This window comes from Coturnix japonica, chromosome 5 (genome assembly GCF_001577835.2).
Source record: "Coturnix japonica isolate 7356 chromosome 5, Coturnix japonica 2.1, whole genome shotgun sequence".
NCBI lineage: Eukaryota > Metazoa > Chordata > Aves > Galliformes > Phasianidae > Coturnix > Coturnix japonica.
In genome coordinates, this window is record NC_029520.1 from 45,925,455 (window position 1) to 45,947,653 (window position 22,199).

At 36.4% G+C, this 22,199-nt stretch overlaps 1 protein-coding gene across 6 annotated transcripts in view; it reads right to left on the minus strand.

Annotated features, from left to right (window-relative positions):
• The window catches only part of PPP1R13B (protein phosphatase 1 regulatory subunit 13B), a 58,622-nt gene that overhangs the window by 12,040 nt on the left and 24,383 nt on the right, over positions 1-22,199 (minus strand). For 4 of the 6 annotated variants that reach the window (XM_015865535.2, XM_015865534.2, XM_015865538.2 and 1 more), the window contains exons 3-8: positions 19,982-20,101; positions 18,461-18,528; positions 3,859-3,960; positions 2,550-2,724; positions 2,008-2,204; positions 424-588 (exon numbers count right to left, since the gene is read on the minus strand). In XM_015865535.2, coding sequence (XP_015721021.1) covers positions 424-588; positions 2,008-2,204; positions 2,550-2,724; positions 3,859-3,960; positions 18,461-18,528; positions 19,982-20,101 — 827 coding nt within the window. The remainder of the gene's footprint in view (positions 1-423; positions 589-2,007; positions 2,205-2,549; positions 2,725-3,858; positions 3,961-18,460; positions 18,529-19,981; positions 20,102-22,199) is intronic. The other 2 variants (XM_015865536.2, XM_015865539.2) reach the window with 1 other exon arrangement.

Here is a 22,199-nt window from a genome sequence, read left to right on the forward strand (position 1 = left end):
CCAGAAGTGGTGTCTGTAATCCCTTGAGGAATGGTTTACTTTAAAACTGATTTCTAGTCGAAGTCTCAGACAACTACAAGGACTAATGTCATCAGATCAGTAACTGTTTCCTGCTCCAGGGAAAAACAAATGAAGAACAGCCCACCTTTTTATCCTGCTATGCTTTGAAGTATATCCCATAATCACGCTTTCCTTTCTACAGATCTAAGTCACTATAAATTTTAATACAGTAAGGTCTGTAACATAAAGACAAACAAAAGGAGGTGCATTCTGTCCAACAGTTCTCTCATATCTGTGGAAAACCTTAAAATATTTTTAAATGCTTGCTACTTGGCTGGGAAAAAGTGACATGCTATGTAGTCTATGTAGCTTTAATAGGCTGCTGATAAACTAAAGTGTGGCCCTTTTAATAGTTTATCTTACAGGAATGTTTTCTTTTTGACGTGCCTCAACTTTTTTCTTGTATAGTCGTTCACGCAGCTCGTTGATTCGCTTGTCCATCATTGCCACTTCCATGTTACGTTTGTTTAAGAGTTCTTTCTGCTGCTGGAGCTTGGAGTTCTGCTCCTGATTAAGCCTGTTCCTAATCTAAATAATCAAACAAACAAAACAAATAAGGACACACTTTTTGGATAGTTAATTCATTTTGTCTGTTGCCAAGTTTGTTTTTAGTACAACGTTAAAGAAACCTGAGACAGCTTGTATCAGGTGTGTTCTGATATCTCTGATTTTATGCTTTCGCACACATTACCATGAACAACCATTAAAAGAAAACTGTAAAAGAAAAGGATGTCCTAACAAGACAGTGGGCACCTACTAAACATGCACCTACTAAACAATGCACCTAACTGATACCAACTGGATGGAAGCTTTACGCATAAATACATTTAATAAATTGATTCTACAATGAAATATTTTAAAAAAAAGCTCGTTTAAAGTTCTGTTTAGGAACAGTGACAATCTGAATATCACTGGAATGTTAAGTGGGATAAAACACTTGACAGTAATTATGCTACTGATTCAATTTCCAATTCCACGTGAAATCTGGATGAGAGGATGGGAAGTTAACTGCCCTGCAAGGACTAGATGCAGATTTTCATCTCTACATGGAAATTAAACTGAAACCTCCAAAGCAGATTTTCAGCAAATTAGGGGATGAATTACCTTTATAGTTTAACTTACAGTTTAAATCAACCATGACATCCCTTATGATAATTTTTCTTGTGTTCCCATTGGCAATTGTTCATACCTTCAATGATAACCATTCCATATTTAAAAAAATAAATAAATAAAAATCCTGAGGCAATTTCAGTCTTGATAAACGTGTATGGGATCATTATGAAGCACAAGTAAGAAATCTTGATTGATTAAGCATCTTTGCATTTAGAAACACATGGAAAGCAGATGCACATTTTATAAATTGAAGGAGGAAAAAAGGACTAATATTCCTAATTTCTGAAAACATGAGACAGATTATCAGGTATGTAATATTTGCTTATGCAAAGAAATTAAGTTAAACTTATCTTGAAATTATTTTTATATGCTAAATATATGTTAAATCTGCTGCCATGTCACAGTAGAGCATGTGAGTAAATTCTAAATCTCCAATGCTGATACATTGGCATGTTAATTATTCTGCAAATTTTCTCCCCCCAAAAATCACAAAACTTCAACATGAATATTTAATTACTGACATGAAATCTACACTTCAGATGAACCAGTATTTTCTGAGAAAGATGTATGATAGCAGTACAGTGTATATTTTGACTATGTGCAACTACAGTACACTACAGTGTACTGAGTGAACACAGAGCAGCTTCTATTTTTTATGATTTTGTTTAAATGTTAATTCATGTTCATTTCTTACATAGCCATGACCTTGCACATTAGTAACATCCTAACACACCAGTTTTATGAGATTGTAGTACCAAATGCTCATCTATAAGAGCAGTAATATGACTTTCCTTAGTCTACATCTCTCATTTTAATCGTGTCTCTGTTACTTGCCTGTAGCTCTTGATACAACTTCTTTAATTCGACTGCCGCAGGTCCTGTTACTTGTCCATTGTAAGACTGAAACCCATTCAGTTTCCCTTTCCTTAAGTCCTCCAGTTGCTGTGTTAGTTGATCCACTTTTAACACTGCAGCCTGTAGCTCCTGCTGCTTTTCCTGGAACATGGCACTTATATGCTCGATTTCAGTTGCTAAAATGAATGAGATAATAATAAAAAACAAGTAGAGGAGAGTATTAATTTAGAATTCTATAGGTACTGGCAAATACAACACACTAGTTTTAAACCCAGTATACATAAATGTTTAAATACTTATGATGTGTTGGGAATTTTTTGATGTTTACCATAGTTACTGATCACTTAGTCTGATCACATATTCCAAACAAGAATTTACACCATGTATAAATTTTCTAGAAGCATGGCACCCTCTGTACGACAAATAAACATTCCATCTGAAATCCCGCTAGCACACACACCGTTATACCAGATGTACACTGAACAGAAAATGAAATAGAAATACTTAGAAATCTTGCATACACAGATTGCCGTTCATGATCTTGCTGTAATCCACTTGTCCTCTCATGGCACGGATTTTTTTCAACTTTGTCTCTTGTGTTTCAACACGTTCTTTAAGTTTTTGAAGCTTTTCACTCTCTGAAACAGACTGCTGCTGCCGACGCTCTTGCTGCTTCAGATAACGTAAACGTTGTTCCTTACAGGATATGACAAAAAGTATTTATCACCCATTTATTCATTAAAAAAGTGGTCTTAATAAAACCCATCGCTATGATTGGTGGTTTTTTTGTGTGTCTATGTTTGGTTACTGTTATTTGTTTGTTCATTCTTGCTTTCCAGAAATCAGAAGGAGCAGTATCTAGTTAAAATTTACATTAGTCTTCCCAAGGAAAAAAAATCCTCTCAACTCATGTTTTAAAGCACAGAAATACAGAATTTTTTGGACCAAATATCAAATTTACATATACATGCAAAAGAAAACCTGGCCTGAACAGTCAGACACAACTGTCTGCTTTCTGGCATTTGGTTTCTGCTGCTGTTAACCCTTTTCCTGCTGTAGCAAAAGGAATTTTCTATAGCCGTTATGAAGCTTCACAAAGTACACAAAATACACCCAACAGACCAGTCTAAACAATCTGATCTACTGAAAGATAATGTTTTAGATCTAAATAACAGTCCTCCCATTGGACACATAATGGAAATATTTCTGTTTCCTACACTAGTTTCATTCAAAAAAAAAAAAAGAAAAAAAAGAAAAAAAGAAAAAAAGAACATAATTTAAAAAATAAATAAATAACAGAACTGTTATATTGATTCCTTCAAAAATATGCTGCATTGTACTCCGAGCATCCAACACACATGGCATTTTGTAATACCTGAACTAATCTCACTCCACACTCTGAAAATCTATTCAGATTCTTTCATCTCATAGATTTTGGAAACATAATAGACGAATATATATGAAATGGTATCTCACACCTGTTACCATACTGAGGTGAATGAGACAGCAGAGATGAACACAGAGTCAAGTGCAATCTGCCACAGATCACAAAACAGGCCTCATGAAAGAGACAAAATCTAGGAATATTTTTTACCAAGATACATAACTATTGCCTTGACACATTATCATTTGACATACTATCACGTAAAGTGAAATGTTTTTACATTGCCTAGCTAAAATTAACTTAGCAAAACAACAGATTTCTCAAGCTTCTTCAGCTTAGCTAAAATGAATTAGTGCATTTTCCATATCCAAGTAGACTTGCGTTTGCATATGTTTAAGTAAACTGCATTTATTACAAATCCCCATATTTTGTTTGCTGTTAATTACCTTAGCAACCAACATTTGCTGTTGGTTTTCAATCTGCTGTTGTTGTCGGGCAGCCATATCTTGAAGTTCAGAAAGAGTGAGCTCAACGCGTGGGTTCCCGACCTGCAGACCAAAATATATTACGTCAATACATGCAATGTTCTGATACCAGAATTTTCCTTGACTAATGCCTCATTCCTAGCTCTCAGAAGAGAAAAAAATGACAGATAACTACTAGGGAATAATGAACTCCAGAGCAAAAATAGCAAGAAGTGGAAAAGGAAAGGGATCACTAGAAACAAAGCACAGAAAAAGGTCTTCATCTTATGTTTAACATTCCTTTCCTAAGATGTTGTGTAAAATTGGTATATGCTGATACTGCATGTACTATAACAGACATGTAAGAAGGTATACGAAGCAGAAAGTGGAACCTGAATCTTCTTTCCTAACATTTTCAGTGTTAAGTGCCTTGGCTGCTTTAACTGGTGGTTAGCATTATTTACCTGCCATAGGACAAATACACATGAAAACCTGTAGCTAAAGGCTGTCTTGAAGCAAACATCAAAATTTCACAGAATCACAATATGGCTTGAGTTGGAAGGGACATGAAAGATCATCAATTTCTGACCACTCTGCCACAGGCAGGGACATCTTCCAGTAGATCAGGTTGTTCAAAGCCCCATCCAACCTGGACTGCAACACTTTCAGGGATGTGGTATCCACAGCTTCACTGGACAAACTGGAGTATTTACACTTCACTGGAGTATTTTGATGCCTGAGCAGAATCTGAATGGAGAGACACGGCCCCAGTCTCAGATCCCTTCTCCCACCCCAAATCCAGCTTATAAAAGTGAAAAAACAGTGCCACTCTGAAAAGCTTTCTTCTCTCCCCTAGAAAGATTCTCTGTATTATGTTTGTGTAAAGACATCAGGATGTGTTTCACTGCTAATCTCAGTCTGACAGACCAAGAGAGATGGCTGTCACTCTAGACAAGAGGTCTTGCTGGGAGCTCTGCAGGAAGATTTCAAATAAAGGTTGTCAAATGGCAGGGCATGCTGTTCTGCTCTGGGATCAGTTCAATGTGTACGAGAGATCTTCATGGTTTCAAAAAGCCTCTTTTTTCACCGTGCAATCACAAAAGCACACTGTGTAATTAGACAAATTACAGAAGGTGACACTTGCAAATACCTGCTTTGCTACTCAGAATTAATACAGTAATAAATAAAAAAGCCACAACCTTAAGAAATGAACTTTTTTTTTTTTTCCTGAAAGAGAATTTCAGCCTTTGAAAAATTACATCCCAAAGCTGGAAAGTTCAAAATAGCCCAACATGTCTTGAAGATCTGTACATGGAATTGGGCCAGGTTATTGGATTGTTGCAAATAAACAGATTAGTGCATTGTAATAGATAATGCAGCACCTTCACCAAGCTACAAGGCTACACTACTAGAAAACCAAGTTAAAATTACATGATTTCTTATCTTCATTACAGTCAATGCAATATTAAAGAAGTAAAAACAATTAAATGTTTTGGATGTATCGAGAAATTAGACTGCTCACAAAATGGAGCACAGTCTACAAGTTTCACAGACTGAGAGGAAAAAAAAGGAAACAAAAATAGACCTCCAGTAAGCATTTTCTATTTCAACACTGCAAGTGAACACAACAGTTTAAAAAAAGACTGAACTCAGTAGTGCCTGTTTTTGGTTTGTTTTTTTTTTCCTATTAGCATTACTTACAAGAGACAAGAATCTTTCACAGCATTCTCTACAGCCAAGTAACTGATGTGCATTTGTGGTTACCACCTAATATATCAGAGAAATATTTCACTTTTAATTACAGACAGAAAGGCTTGAAGTGGGCAAGAAAACAAGGAAATTGCCATCCCTCAAACCAAACCACTCGAGAAACTAAAGTAACATAGGAAAGCCAGACGCTGCTCCTAGGACATATTCATGCTCTGCTGCATTCCCTTGGCATTGTCTCTCACCAGAAGAGCATAAATCTCTGTTGGACTCCATATGTAAGTCATAAAAGGGGCTCAGAATAGTCTGAAGTCTACCCACTGGATCACTGTTTTTAAAAGGAAAAGTGGAGGAAAAAAAAGGTGGCATTTTCCCAGCATAAATATAGTTTCAAAAATAGTCTGATGCAAGTTGTGTCTATGAAAAGTCTTCTGTGTGCTTCTCTCCTTTCTGCTTTATCAGTTTAAATTTACACTGAGAGCTCATTCTGTTTCTGCTTGCACTTGTACAATTAATAGTGTCCAAGAAATAGATGCTCCTTACTGCTAAGAAATGTTGTTTAAAAATATGTCCAGATTGAAGAAGTGGGACACCCATATAATGGTCAACCATTTTTCAAGGTAAGAAAGCCATTTTACTGAGTAAAAATTACAGATTTCCTAAAGGAGATGTGTAACCCTCAGTGTACAATGACATTAAGGATCTGGTTTGTAAAGCCACCAGAAACAAAAAACAGCTTGATCTAAAAGCTCAGAATTGTTACTGCTTTAAAGAAGCGTATCTGAAAGTGTATCGGACAATGCTTGAGAAAAGTACTGCACCATTTCATGTGATGTAAAACAGAAGAAAAGTACAAGATGAATGTCAATACTAGCTTCTTAAAGAAGCTATTAACTGTAGGAAAATGTTCCATTTAGAAAATGGAATGTCTAAAACTTTTATAGAGAGCAAAGCATAAGACCATGAGAAACACTGATAATTAGCTATTTACATTTAAACGCCCTACGAGAAATCTCTTTATGTTCACCTCACTGAATACAGCAATACCCGTCCTTTTCATTTTAAATAACTACACTACATCTAAGAAAGAAAGGAATAAACATTTGAGGAAACAAAGTTTTAAACCTGTAGCTTCACTCTGAGTTTCTTCTTTTTCATCCACATGATTGTTAACAGATCAAGCAGGGCTCCTCTTCAACACCAAGTCAATTGTTTTCAGAACGACTGGAGCTGATTCCAGGTCTCCAAAAGAGGACAGCATCGTTTTTGAAAAAGTACGAAAATGAGCGAATCTCTTGCAGAGATCTATCTGAATCAATTTGATTCGATCATCTCATATGAGCTGAGTCAGCTCCTACAAGCTGTACACAAACACCACTGCTGCAAAAAGGCAGTCCCAGTCCTCTCTTCAGAACCCCATGTTATGCAAGGCAAAGGGATCGCTGTACTTTCTCAGTTCCTTAACGAAGTTGTTGGTTCCCTCAGTTTCTTAAGTTTGCAATGTTCATACCAGTCATTAACAATTTCATACATGAAGTGACTCACCTTTCATAACAAACATTAGCCTATTACATTTAAGGTCCAGACCTCCTCCTTTTTCCCGCAGCAACAGAAACCTACCTCCCACGGAACTGCTTTCTAAAGGACGTACCAAACAGCCACTGCAAATATCTACTCCTACAGATTCCACAGATTCATTTGCTACGTGGCGATACATCAAAGGAGACAATTTTGCTGATTTGTAAATTTCTTTTCATTGATTCACAGAAGCCTTTACACACAGAGATGAACACCTTAATAAAATCCTGTTGAGCAAACACTGCGTTATTAGGCACAGAGGTATTATTACACATGTTTCAGACAAGAACACATCCTAATTTCTTAGGATCAACAGAAATCTCTAAGAAAATTGTCTTTATTTTATTTAGCATGTCACTTTAAAAAGTTATGATGAGAAGGAGAATTTATAATGAACTGCAGTTTAAGCACCCGGCATTCTCCTCCTCCTACAAGCTTCTATGTTACCATTTGATGATTAATATTTTCAGGACAGGTGAGATGAATGGAACAGCAGTAATTAAATAGTTTGGAAGCCAGTTTATAAGCAGCCTCAAAGCAAGTCATACCTTAGATATTTAATTAAGAGGAAGAATCTCTTAATAACAAATTCTACACATTAGCCTTGTCACTGTGAAAGCTCATTTTTTTGATCCTCCTTCCTTTATTTCTGTCCTCACACAATGCTGCTGTCTGACTCCACAGACTCCTCAGTCTCTCTTTACTGAGTCTACATGCTTCTGAGTTATGAGGGAAAGGCAATTCTCTGGGAAGCCGCAACAGTAAAAGAAAAATTGCATCTAAACTCAAATTAATTCCTTGACGATCAGAATGCATTTAGTCAGACATTCAAAGCATAAAGGCAGATTCCAATAGTTTTTTGTCTTCATTTCTATCTGAAGTTAATTTTTAAGGGGACTGACCTTTCAGTCTCTTATTTTTTAAAAGGTGATATGGACGTGGTTTGATTTTGTGCACTTTTCTGCCTGAGCCATAAAATTACTTTGATTTTTTAACTTTGCATTTGTAAAAACAGAAAGCTACTCTGAAAATAACATGAAAAAAATCCACCAAACCCACACCTGAGAGTGCTGTGCTATTGGAAATACTGAAAAAGCAAAACAACTCAACACTCCAAAGCTTTACAAGCCACCGTAATGACTGGCAACCTCATGTTTAGATTTGGCAATGCCTGGCTACTCAAATAGCCAGGGTAAAACATAATTCACCCAATTAACTGAAAAAGAAAACCCAAACAACACAAGCATTCATCAACCATTTCCTGCATGCTGTCTCCACAGATCTTTCCCTAGGTTTGCAAGAACCACTATGTCATTATCTATTATCTCCCCTTATCTATTCCTTTTCTCGAGATAAGTGTTCACACCCAGCTCTCATACAGCTCCCTTCCCATATCTCTGAACTAGAGACTGCAGGTTCAAGACTCTTGAAACTGGACACAATCCATCTTCTCCATTGGATATTCTCCCACAATGAATCACATGCAACAAACTTAATCATTTGTTTTCTATAGCCTACCTCCTGCAATTTACTTTTACTACCTGAATTCTTATTCCTTAATCTACTACTACTCTTTTAGTACTCAGGTCCATCTTTCTCTCCATTTTTAATGTTTGTCATAGTCAGAGATAATTCTGAGGTTAAATCACCAATTGTCAAGATCCAATATCTCCTAGATAAAATGTAATTGGCCTGTGTGCTGGGGGGGGTGAGAAAGCCTGCATCCTGGCTTCTGTCTTGGACCTCAGGATGGCTGGTTCTGGCTATAAGAAGTGCTACCCAGAAGGGTTTCCTGCCTGCAGGAAGGCAACAAACTCTAAAGGTACTGCAAGTTGCTCCTGAGAAGACTTTGAATGCCTAAATAGAAATAAAGAATTCTCATTTATAACACATACAGGAAGTTTCAACTTTCCATGATCTACTGCAGCTTCAGGCAGCTATTCCCTCCTAGGGCAATACCAATTTTTCCTCCACACTAGCAATTTACCTTTATAGAGCTGCCAAACCTATGCAGTCCTGTGATAAAAACAGAACTGGCAGGTCTGAGACTTAGTAGGAAGTGGAGCGTATTACATAAATGACCATTCTTCCAGAACACAGCAGACTGACAACTGTAAAATGAACAAGGTTGGTATACTCCCCAGCCAGTCAATTCCAGACTGGGATGAAGACGCTGGGAAGTCTCAGCCTTCCCAAAGCAGGGAGCTCTCAGCTAAGTAGAGCACTCTGGCATCTCACTTCCATGTTCTGCCTTCAAAGGAAAGGGAGAGCTACAGCCCTGGCTGCTCAGACACCAACTTTCTGAAGCAGAAAAGAAAATAATGGCTTCCTCTACATGCTGACTCAAGCAAAATACTTCTGAATTCTTGCATGCTAACTTCAACAAAAACAGCAGAATCCCATCAGTCACACATAACTTTTCTTGACCCTCATTCAAATTAACATAGCTTAGAGGATGCTTTCACTTGCTCAGTCAAATCTATAGAGGTTTCTGATAAGAACAGCCATCGCACACTACCCGTACCTGTCCTTGGAAGAACAGCAGGAACAACAGGAAGATATGGGAATTTACTATAATAGTTCTGTATCTGATACATCTCAAATGAAATGCATGTATGTTTCCCATAGAACTTCATTCTGGTGCAATGTATAACAGAGTCAATTTTAAAGCTGGTGTGAAAATTCATGCATAACACTCTAAATAGACAAAGTAAAATATGCTTCTATTTAAAGTAGACTTTTTGCTGGTCTCAACACGGATGACATTATTTCCAGTTTTACGGCTTTAGCCACAGCTCTGCCTGGCATTTTTTTAATTGGGTCAGAAAAATGCCGATAGCAGAAATCCATTTTAAAGAATCCAATGACAAGAGCATATGCCTTTTTTAGCCTAATGGAAACGAACAAGCTAATTAAACCCAGAAAAGGCAACCAGAATATTGGGAATGAAAGAAAAATACAACTACCGTGTGCTATCTCCTGATAATAAAGTAATCTTGAAATTAACATCACAAAAGTCATCTGGCTACTTTACTTTATTTGAGCAAGTGAGCGAACTGTTTCTTAGAACTGATAAAAAAAATTCCAACTGTATCATTATTTGATGAAAAATTTCACATGATCTATATTTGATAAACCCGTAACCTCTCTCCTTAACCTACAATCAATTGTTAGCAATTCCTCCAACTTGCTGATAGAAACACGTCATTCTATTTAATATGGGTTTGAAGTCTGCTCATCATGAGCCACAGACTCCAGATTTCTCATGTTTACTACTGTTTGCTCATATTTCTTAGAAATCTCCTAGGTGAGACTGTCCTCTATTCTGGACAGAACAGCTAAGAAAAGGCAGAACTTAAATATACAGAACAAAAATCAGAATGTTAAAACAGACTTTCATAACCACAGTTGGATTTAAGCATATGTTAAACATCTGCTACATATAAAACAAAAAATGCCTACAAATGACTCCTACTGCATAGGAGTATCTACAAGTAGCATCTAGAACTCATTACTTAAAATATTACTTTCTTTGTCCCAGCAGACACTTAATAGTCACATAAATCTCAAGCTCATTTGTATTTGCTTTAGTATCCAGCTAAAATACCCAGCAGCTGATTTGACAAGCCTTATACTCCTAACAAAAGACAAATATTTTAAAAGAAATCATGTATTCATATAAGAATGACAGCAGATCAGTTGTGCACATAACTTCAGATCTGTTTTCATCACCAATCCTTTTACTCAGAGTAGTTATAAGTAATAGTGTTTCAAGGCACGCTGTTCAAGTTTCTTCTCCTTGGAATTGTGGTTTTGTGGATCTTTAAGACAAAAAATCTTTCTCAAGAAAAGAAATCTTACTACAATAGGCTGGCACTTCTATGTCAAACTAACATGCTTGCTATCAGAGTACTGTTTAATTTCTCCTTAAGTAGCTGATCCAGTCTGAAATGTTCCTTTGTTGCTGCAATATTGTTTACAGGAGAACAGTATAACAGAACATTTCCAAAACGCAATAGTACTGAAAATAAATGCCCTGCTTTGATCTGAACATGTGAGATGGCGTATGCACTGCACGTCCCACAAACTGAAGTTGCTGAAAACAAAAGTTGACCATAACATTTTGAAGTAAATAGTTTTCACATGGTCTTACAACTTAACTAGGACAGCAAATTCATCTATCAAAATCTGATTTATTCAGAATTTCATTTCAGAGATACGGAGTTACAAAAAACAAACGGTCCATGTTCTGCTCATGTGCCATTGACATTCAAAATCATTTAAACTCAAGTGCGAAAGCAATAAAGTATTTAAATAACATGCACTAAAGTGTAAAACTTTGGAAAAGTAATTAATTACCTGCTTGCTATTTTCCCATGTAATTGTAAGAGAGCACATCTTTATTTTGCAGCATTGCCCATCAGCAGTAAACACGTGCGTTGCTTCAGCATGCTCCAACTCCATATTTCTGTTATTTTCTGCCTATACTAATTGTTTAACTGTTCAATGTGAATAAAGTGAGACAACAACTATACACATCTTATGAGTTCCAGCATGGCTTTTTGCTTCAATGCAATAAATAGGAGGTAGGATATTTTAAAATCTTATTCCATATGAGATGTATGTTTCCCTGATTCTTTATCAATATGAAAAACTGTCTCCCTGCATTCATCAACAATCAGCTAACGGAAAAGGCTAGTGGATTTAGCCAGCAGTGAAAGACCTAATCAGTGCAAGATCAAGCCAGCTGTCAACTATGATCAGCTTGATTTGTTGCACTTTTCATATTCAATGGAAAATGTTGAGCAATACACATTTCTTTCAGTTCAGCTGAAAAATGTAAGAATAAAGACCACTTCACTTTAAGAAGACAACAAAATATTTGCTCAATTTCTATTTTCGTAGCATTACTGAGTGCAAAAACTGAACACCAAATAGATCAGTAAAGTCATCACTTCTTGTGTTTAATTTTACTGCTAAAAAGGACAGAAAACCATACCAGATGAAATTTAACAACATCTTTATTAACAGAGACAGACTAGAATAAAAAGGCAAACAACTCAGTCAAAATAGATATGACAGTCTCATGTAAATAACTCTCCCTGTATTTGCTAAAATTCTCTTCCCTACACACTCTGTCTTTTTCTTAAAACCTGCATGCAGAAAGATAAATACGTGAGCCAGCAATAAAGCTAAAGCATGTGCATAATAGTATATGTCAAGAAGCATCAGAGAAGTCTGCAGAAAGCCAAAATGTAGACTTAAGGATTTTTTAAGTACTAAGCATGATAGAAAATACTAAAACCCATTACCGGTTTCCAAAGTGTCTAAAGATTATAACATTCAGAAAAGAGAAAATATAAAAAGCTGTAATTTACCTTATAAAAGTCAGGAATGGTATGCAAGGTCACTCTCTCTTCATTCTTTCAAGAAAAGAACTCAAGTATGATTCAGTGCACTTACACAAGAGATCCAGCCAAACGGATCTCCATAAGGACACTGAAGAACTGTACGTCAAAGCACGACATAGTGAATATTCCAGCTGCACAAAGACCACGCTTATTTTTAGCAAGAAAGGAAAGGTATGAACTATAGAGTAGAATCATCCAGTAAGAATAAGAGAAGAAAAACAAGTTGAACTCCCTTGCTCCTGAATTAGCCACAGGGATTTTCATTTTCTGCACTTTGATGTGAGGAAGACTGCAGGGGGAACAAACCTAACTACAACTGGATCATGAGGCTGTTGCGGAGACAGAGGAATGGGATAATTCCCTTGCCTGGGAAATCCATATGGGTGGGAAGTAGGTATATTACGTGTCCAAAAGGCTTGATGGACAGGAAACTAAATGAATGCGTAAATGGACAATTAAAGGTGTGTCAGAGAAAGGAGGCCAGAGTTCCACTGCATACACACAAATGCACTCACACACATACACAGCAAAAAGCCATCACATACAAAGAACATGGAAAACACTATCTGATGATAACACATCTACATGAAAGAGAGGAAGGGACTGAAATCTGTTTAGAGATGGAAGGACAAGCTAAAGTCTCAAGTTTTAATAACTAAAGCTCATTGAGCTTACTGGCACAGTGGTTTTCATAATCTGTCTCCTGTAAGGAACTACAGAAATAAAGGAGAGGATAAGTCCCACCTTCCTAACAATAACTTATTATTATTTAGTTTACCTAAAAATTACACTAATGTGACTTCAAAAAACATAACTGTGTTAAAAGACATTAAAACTTAAATTGTCAGCATAAGGACTGGGAAAGAACAGCAGTACTTCATGAAAAATAACAAACAAACTCTTCATGTAATGTTTATTTTATGATCTAAAGTGCATAACTTTGTGACAATTGATGCACCCATATATTCTAAACTATTCTACCTTTATACAAGGAACAAGCAAATTCAGATCTCAATGTGTGTTAACAACCGGATGCAGTTCTTCACTTTATTTAGTTAGAAATCTAGGGAAATGATGAATTGTATTACTCCAGGTTCCTTGGATGAGAAATATATACAAATATCTATCACACTTTGAGGTCAGGCAAATTGGAAGGATCTCTTAACCTCCCTCTTCCACGGACATCCACAACTAAATGTAGCTGTAAAACTGACAAACCAAGCCTGAGGAAAAATAAAGTAAGATCTGCAAAAGTGGAAACAAAATGTGTAGACTGAGTAAATGGTACAGCGTAGGCCCTTCCTCCCCTGCAAAATGAGGACCCACCTGTTGGCTGCCAAGTTCCCTGTAACTTGATGAGCAGAACTATCTTTTGGTGCCCAGAAGAGCAGCAGAACTACAAAAGCCAGTGAACACCGCTCAGCCCCAGAACTCAGAGAAAAGAAGGGGAATAGGATGAGCTGAATGGAATTTAGATGGATGAAAAGATGACAGACAAACAAGAAAAGATAACATACATACACACAGAAAAAAAAGTAAATAAAAAGTACTTATGAGCATCTGACATATCTATAGACATCAATGTAGACTTCTTGGTAACTCATCTACAGAGATTAAAAATTATGAATATATATATAGAGAATGCATGGAGGAAACCAGTTCCTTCACAATGATTGCAACTTTTTTTATTCCAAGTTGAGCACAGAGAATATTTCCTGTTCCCAACAAATTTTCTTTAGACTCCTCAAAACATTAAGTCATGTATTAGCTTACTAGTCATAAACTAATGCTATCACAATTATAATAAAAAAATGATTACAGAGTAAGTCAAATGTGATGATTACTCTCAGAAAAAAAGTATCTGGGAATTTTGACCATTATGAAGTGAAATACATCTGAGAAATCACAGAACATATCCAAACATTATTCATGGCATTTCAAATCCCAGAATGATGTGATTTTGACTAAGACGTTTACAAAAGGACTCAGAGTGAGATGAAAAGTCAGGAGCATCTGAATTCCCTACGGTTTCAGAGAAGTTCTTTCTATTAGGTAACATAATTATTAATCTTGCAGAGATGTTACTCTACATAAACTACCCTTTACTGAGGTGTGAAGAGACTGGGATTTCTAGTTCAGCAAGAATTCAAGAGCTGGTTGTTTGCACCAACATTAGCTTTGGACTGTAATTTCTACCCTACTAATTTATTTTTTTCCCCCTCAAGTTCTTTAGTTGGATTAGGTTTTCTATTTTTGAAGAGAAAGATAGAGCAAGCATTTTGGGAAATGCATTAGATGAATTTGGATTATCCTCAGACAGTTTGTCATTAAATCTATTAAACTGACTAACAGCTTGAATTAGATGTCTGCACAGAAGGTGCAGCAAGGCTCCCCTCTCTGACAAGTAAAGACAACTTTAGGAATGGATGTCTCAGATCCATGAGCTCTCTTAGTGGAAGTGGCAGATATGATAATCTTGGCCCCTTACAAGAAGTTACATACAAAGTTGCAACTGAAAACTGGTAGGGTATGGATTTTATTTAATGAGTAGCTTTTCATATGATCAAAATGTTCCATGAGGCCTGCAAGAAAGTTTCCTCAAGAAAATAAAAATTCCTGCAAATTGCTAGAATTCTTTCTGTTGTCCTCTAGTGAAATCACTTGTTTAGACTTACAGCTGAGTGTCATTAAAGGATCTAGATTTCTAAGACCGACATTGTAATTTGCTCATTTTAAACAAACATCATTAAAACTTGTCTTACGTGAATGGCAGCCTCTTCCAAGTACACTGTTAAATGTTACTAAAAGAAACTACTTAATACTTACAAGCATACATTAAGTTGTATTTGTAGCTCAGATTTGCAGAGCAGACTAAGCCCTTTGTCCTTTAACATCTCAAATGAGGAACTTCAAGTAATAATGTATAACAAATACCTCAGTAATCTGATTACTTTTTCATCTGGACAACTGTTATCATATGATCAGTCATCTTTCCAGGCCTTCCTTCTAGTAAGACTACAATCTATTTTTCCCACTGGCAGCGGCACCACACTGGATGGCTCCCAGTCACTCTCCTGTGTACCACTGACCTCCAGTGGCTACAGCTATATTTGCTCTTTCTCATTGTGCCCAGACCACTGTCAACCCTATGGAACAATCCTTGGATAATGTGAAGATATCTGAAAGAACATAACATCTAGCACTGTATGATCACTATTTTGTGGCCACTGATATCAAGTGAGAAATGACTAAACGGTAGAGGGCACTTTCTGCATCAACACACAGCACATAATTAAATCAGAAAATAATTTATGTAGAAAGAAGCCTATGGAAGTAACCTGGTTCAATGACCCCTACTGAGAGCTCTATAGGATGGAAATTCCACAGACTCTGGGCAATCTGTTCCAAAGACCAACTGTTCTTACTAAGAAAACATTTTCACCAATCTTTAATTAGAATTTCCCTTTTTACAACTCGTAAAAGAGATCAGGCCCCAGTTACAGCATAATTCCACTTTCAGAAGTTGTCAACAAAAGCAAACTCAGGGAGAAGTCACCTCAGGGAGAAACACTCAAGTTTATACAGTCTCACTTTGTTCTGCAAATGCAAAGCTCTCAGATGAACACTTACTGATACGTATTCTTTTTACAGTGCATTTCACTGTCTGAAGAGACCTTACCCATTCTGTTTTTAAAATTAAATCTTTATTTGGGAGATAATCTGATAAAATTTGTGCATTTAAATAATCTTGTGATTTTAAGCTCCCCGTTATTTAAATAACTGCTGACCATGCACACAGTTTCAAAGAACAGTAAAAACACTGCATGACAAAATGCCAATTCATAAAATTATCCAAAGCGAATTCCACACAGATTGCATGTAATATTTTTTCCATGACTATTAATTCAAACACAAAAGCAAACACGTATCTAGAAGTCCTCTATGCATGCCACACTTTCAGCTCTATCCAGATATTAAATAAAAAACCAACCATTTCATCATTAAAACAGATACAGTAATACAAATATACCTCAATGAAGAACACTTGGTAATGTTTGAGCTGTCTTCAGTGTTCCATTGGTTTGTATTGATTTTAGGGCTAGTCTAACATTCGGCAGTCCAGTAACAATGAATAAGCCTAATGCATTACGTAAGTGTAAGCTGATTAAATCCTTGATCCTGCAGCCACCGCTTTTTTCCCCTCCCCCTTCCATTTAAAACTTAGTATAATTGAAAAAATCTGAGTTTTGTAACTTTCAAATCCTAAGTTGTACCACTTTTGGCATAAAACCCACAACTTGTATTAATATAATCCCTTCAGGTCCTTCTTGTCTTCTTTTAGTAATTTCAGGAACTTGCTAAAAGTCCATTTTAAAGTTATCAGTTCCCCAGTAAATTCTACTTTTATGGCCAAATGTTGTACTTTTTTAGTATATACTGAATGATGCATACAGTTTTTATCATATTACAAGGTCTGGTTTGTACCTATAAAATTAACAGCAAATCAAATTAAACAAAGCGATGCTCTCATAACATTCAATATTGCCAAGAAGTAAGGCTAGAAAGCATGCTGCTCATGCCAGTCCTGATTTCCAGAATGCATTGTATCCTAGTTGAAGCATATGAACCACGAGGAACGAGGAGGTCATGAAAGAGTTATGTTCCCCTGGGTCACTGTACTCCCATGATCTCACTACACTGACAATATGACAATGGAAGTAGGATAAACAGATCCATGCAGGAGAGGTGAAAAAAAAAATCCTTCCACTAGGCCCTAATGCCACATATAAAACCTGCTGCTAAGAGCTGAAATCTGACTAAACAACTGAATGGATAAAAAATATCTCACAACTTTTCAGCATATTTAGCTGTATGTGTGAATTTTAGATGCCAATTACCAGGCATCGCAATCACTTAACTTGCACAACTGTTTTCAGAATTTAAGGGTTTTGGTTTGTTTTTAAGACATCTCAACTTGAAAATCTCACTAGTTTTGTTATTAAACAAAGAGAAAGCTTCATGTATATTTAGAAATCAATGACGTTCCACAATGATCAAACAAGTATTAATTTGTGAGCTCAACTTTTCTTGAAATTTAAAGATGTTAAAGAACAGTCAGCTGTAACTGTAGTGCCTCAGTAAAGGGAGCAGCACAGCCCCCAGTGAACAAGGCCAGATTATGTCCTGTTCAGTTTTTATTAGAATTGAGGATGAGAATGGACAGAATAAAGTAAAGGGAATTCCATCCAGATATGGAGCATAAGATTTTAAGCCATGGTAACTTTAAAGAGATGCACTACACGTCTCTTGTAAAAGAGACAACGATCAAACCAGGTTTCACAGAATGCTATAAAACTGATACATAGTGCATAGTGTGGGCCACTTTAAATCAGCAACTTGGTAATATTTTATTTAAATAACAACAAAAACGCAGAACCTGGTGCTTAAACTAATCTGGAAGGTGCACTGCATGTTTCTATCTTCTGTAGGCATCTAAAAACATCCTAATCCATTAATACTTCTTCACATTTTAACATAAGAGGCTGAGTCACAAACTCAGTATTAGTGAGTAAAGAAAAGCAAGGGGTGACGGGCAAGGTACTAGGACAGTGTACAGTGTACAATAGAGTAATAGAGCTGACTGCTTCCACACACAAATAAGAAAGAGAAAGGCAGGTGATGAAACGCAGCAGTTAGTAAGATTCTGAAGACATTTCATGTTACAGAAGTGTATTTCTTTTTAGATAGAAGTTTGACAGCTATTTATGAAGTCACAATTGAACATTTTCCAATAGTTTCCACAGTAACAGATTCTGCAAACCAATAACTTTTAAAACATTAAATACATGAGAGGAACTGAACCAAAACCTTAATCATTTGTTACATACCCCATTCTCTGCTCGCTTTTCCACAGGTATACTTATTCCATTTCTTTGGTTCTGGGTTTGCCGTCCACCTAAAAGTAAAGTATCACACGTACTGCGAAGTTGAGTTTTCAACACAAATGGTTTTCATTCTTGAATTCATACTTTAAAAAAAATTGCACATACAGCTTTTACCTATCATATTAGATTATTCTTTGTATGTGGTAGTCAGAAAAGATAAAACATTCACCTCACAGACTTCTCTACTAACAGTGCCTACTTTCCTGACTTGAGTTTTGGCAATGATAATATATATGAAAGGGAATGTATTGAGCATGACTATTGTAGTTTCACTCTTATATGTCCACAAAAAGAAATATTTTTAACTAAATGTACTATAAATGACTACATTAAAGGAAGCTTCTCCAATGCTCTAAAAACAACTTTATTCTGTAAATTGATCCACAAGTCAATGATTGATTAAAATGCATGATTCAGAAGGGACATTTTCCTTGCACGTGGCAATATGGCTTCTGGTATAACACTGTTTAAAGCCTAATTATACAAATGATGAATATTTAAAAAAACTAATTTACATATGTATAAAACCCTTATTTGATTATATTATTACATAATATACTGTATATAACATAATTTTGGACCAGCTATTTCTGGCATTCTAAGCAAACAGTAGCCACAAGGATATGAAAAGAATCCTCAGATCAAAACAATAAGGTCTCAGATAAAACTTGACATTCAATTGTCAGTGGTCTGATTAGTTCAATGAGTAACAATAATCTGAGCATGCAAATATACACTTCATTTTGAGATTTCATTCCTATCCTTCATCCAGTGTGAGTACAATAAATAAAATAACATACAGCCTCTAAATATACCAGTTAGATCAGAAAAATAAGATTTTTTTCTATTGATTCCAGTCTTTAAATAAAGCCCCTCATCTAACATGGCATTGTTTCACACAAAGACCTTTTTTGTACAACAGACCAAAAATATTTCAAGATATAAATTATTACTTCCTATATATAGCTTTACTTTCTCTGCACTTCATATACACATGAAGTACACGTATATATGTATATATGTATATGAAGTACAGAGAAAGTAAAGCTTGTGTGACCTCTCTCAGTGATGTCTGTAAAACCAGATTTTAGTTTCAGAGGGATGCAAAGTATTTCACTGAATCTTTTCTCTGGGGGGAACTGAAAGGAAGAACCTTCCCATCCTCTCAAAAAGCAAGGGTCTATTAAACCTCTCATGCATCGAATTTTTCCTTAACTACTAAGCACAACAGAAACCACTCTTACTACAAAAGAATTGCTCAACAGATTGGTAGTAATTATTCTAGAGAAGGGAATTTGAGAACATGAATAAACATGACACTGAGGAATGTTCAAAATGACTTTGGTACAAGGAAGTTGCATTGCATATATCTACTGAAATTTACTGAAAGAACTGATAACTGAACTCACTTCAGAAGACATGTGAAATGTTTCGGTGACAGCGCTACAAGATAAGTCTACTTACCCTGCTCATTACTTTCAGCTGGTGACTCCTCGTGCCGAAGAAAAAATTTCACCTCTTCCCTCCGGGGACCCCATTTCTGTAGGTGGTCATACATCATGTGATCAAAGGGTATAGGACGTTCTAAAAAGAAAATCAAAAAGCCTATCACAACTATTTCAAATTGGGCAAAACCTTATAGAACTCTCGTTAAAATTAAGAATGTAATTCTTCTAGTAATTAAATCCCTTCGATGTGCTTACTGATATGCAATGACCAAGAAACAAGAGCACACCAACTGAAGAACAGCTGGACTGTTCAAAGCAAGCCTTCTTACTGTAACACAGCTCACTGCTTTACAGCTCTACACAGCCAGTTTGCAAAACCATACCGAATACCAGTGTTTACAAACTCTAGTTTAATCATGTCAGGAATTCCTCATCAAAAGCTTTTTTTCACAGTGATGATCTTTGTACTTTTGCACTCCTTCTGCAGATGGGTATTTTTCTCTATCACTAAGATGATTAATTCAGTCTGAATCTAAGAGTTTCTACTCACACTAAAAACCACATCAGTATATTGACATCTCACCTCCTAAGAACCCGAGCAGGTGCCTCCACTCCATTATTCAAGAAATATAGGTGGAATTTCAGGCAAATATTTGAACAAATAAACATTAAGATCTGTGCAACACTACGTCTCTTTGTTTTCCATAGAAGAAAAGTAAAACATTCTCATACTGCAGCTACTTCTTCCAAACTGATCAAATCTATCATTACAAAATGGTTATTTAGCATTTCAGAATGAATGCATATTTCAAAAGCAAACACTTCACTGTGTTTAAATATACTTGTGTTTATTTTTATGTTTTTATTAAGGGTAAAAAAACCCTTCCTTTTAAAGCTTCCTAATATTAAGCAAAATATTAGATTCCTTCTAATCAGAATACAACGATAGCAGAAAAGATTTAATTCACTTTCTTATGTACTGCTCTGAGCATTCAAACCAACATTTAGTCCAGAAAACCAGATTTGGATGGAAACCAGAAGATGGTTTGCATTCTTCGTCATTAAAAGCAAAATCTCCTCTGCCCCTAAAACTCAAACTACAGCATTTCCTACCAGGCAAAACACTGCTAGCAATCTATCTCTTCCATATTTAATCCATTTGATACAAGATGATAAAATGATTTAAAAATATAAGTAATCTTCTAGAAAGCCTGGGAGGACGGAACAAAGGAAGGAAGAAAAAAAGAAGGCATAATCATTGTAACTTTTAATAATGAAATTTACCTATATTTGTATGTGTTATGAACTGTGTAATTATATGTAACTCTTGATACTCCTCGAAACTTAACTGTAATATGTAAAGACATTTGGATCACTTGAATCACAATATATTTGTTATAGTAACTGTATTGTCAAAATCTGTCATGTCAAACAGCTTAATCGCATCAACACCTTCATATTCTTTATAACCACAAATCAGCACATCCTAAGGAGCATCTTTAACAATTTCAGATAACACACGAACAGAACTACTGTGTCACCCCCTGCAGAGGGAAACAACTCTAGAGCACCTCCTGAATGAGGAAAGAAAAGAAAAAAAAAAGAAAAAATAAAGGTTATCCATATGTTTTTTTCTTTATTTTCAAAGTCTTTTGTGAAGAACCAAGGATGTGGCTAAAAGGATACCGACCACAGCAGGCACTGAAACACAGGAAGCTGTCTCTGTTGAATGATCACTTGCCCATATGGACCTGTATCCTCTTTTCAGTTCCAGCAAGCAGTACATGCTTGAGGATGCAGCGTAACAAACAGGAAGGTCTGGGGTTAGAAGGGACTGGTTAGGATCATCAAGTCCAAACTCTGGCTCCACACTGTTGTCTAAACAATCCACGAACTCCAGCAGTTCATGGCCATCCCCACTGCCCTGGGCAGGCTGCTCTATGCCCACCACCCTCTGGAGCATCCCCTAACCCTCCTCTCAGCCCCTCCCCTGACACAGCTCCATACTGTTCCCTCAGACCCTGTCACTGCCACACAGAGCAGAGCTCAGTGCTGCCTATCGGCTCCCTGTGAGGAGCTGCAGCCGCCATGAGGCCGTGCCTCAGCCCTCTCTGCTTTGGGCTGTGCACACCAGGGATCACAGCCAATTCTCTTATGTTTTGCTCTCTAGAACCTTCATCCACTTTGTAGCACTCCATTGGACATCCTCTAATAGTTTTATATTCTTCTCATAT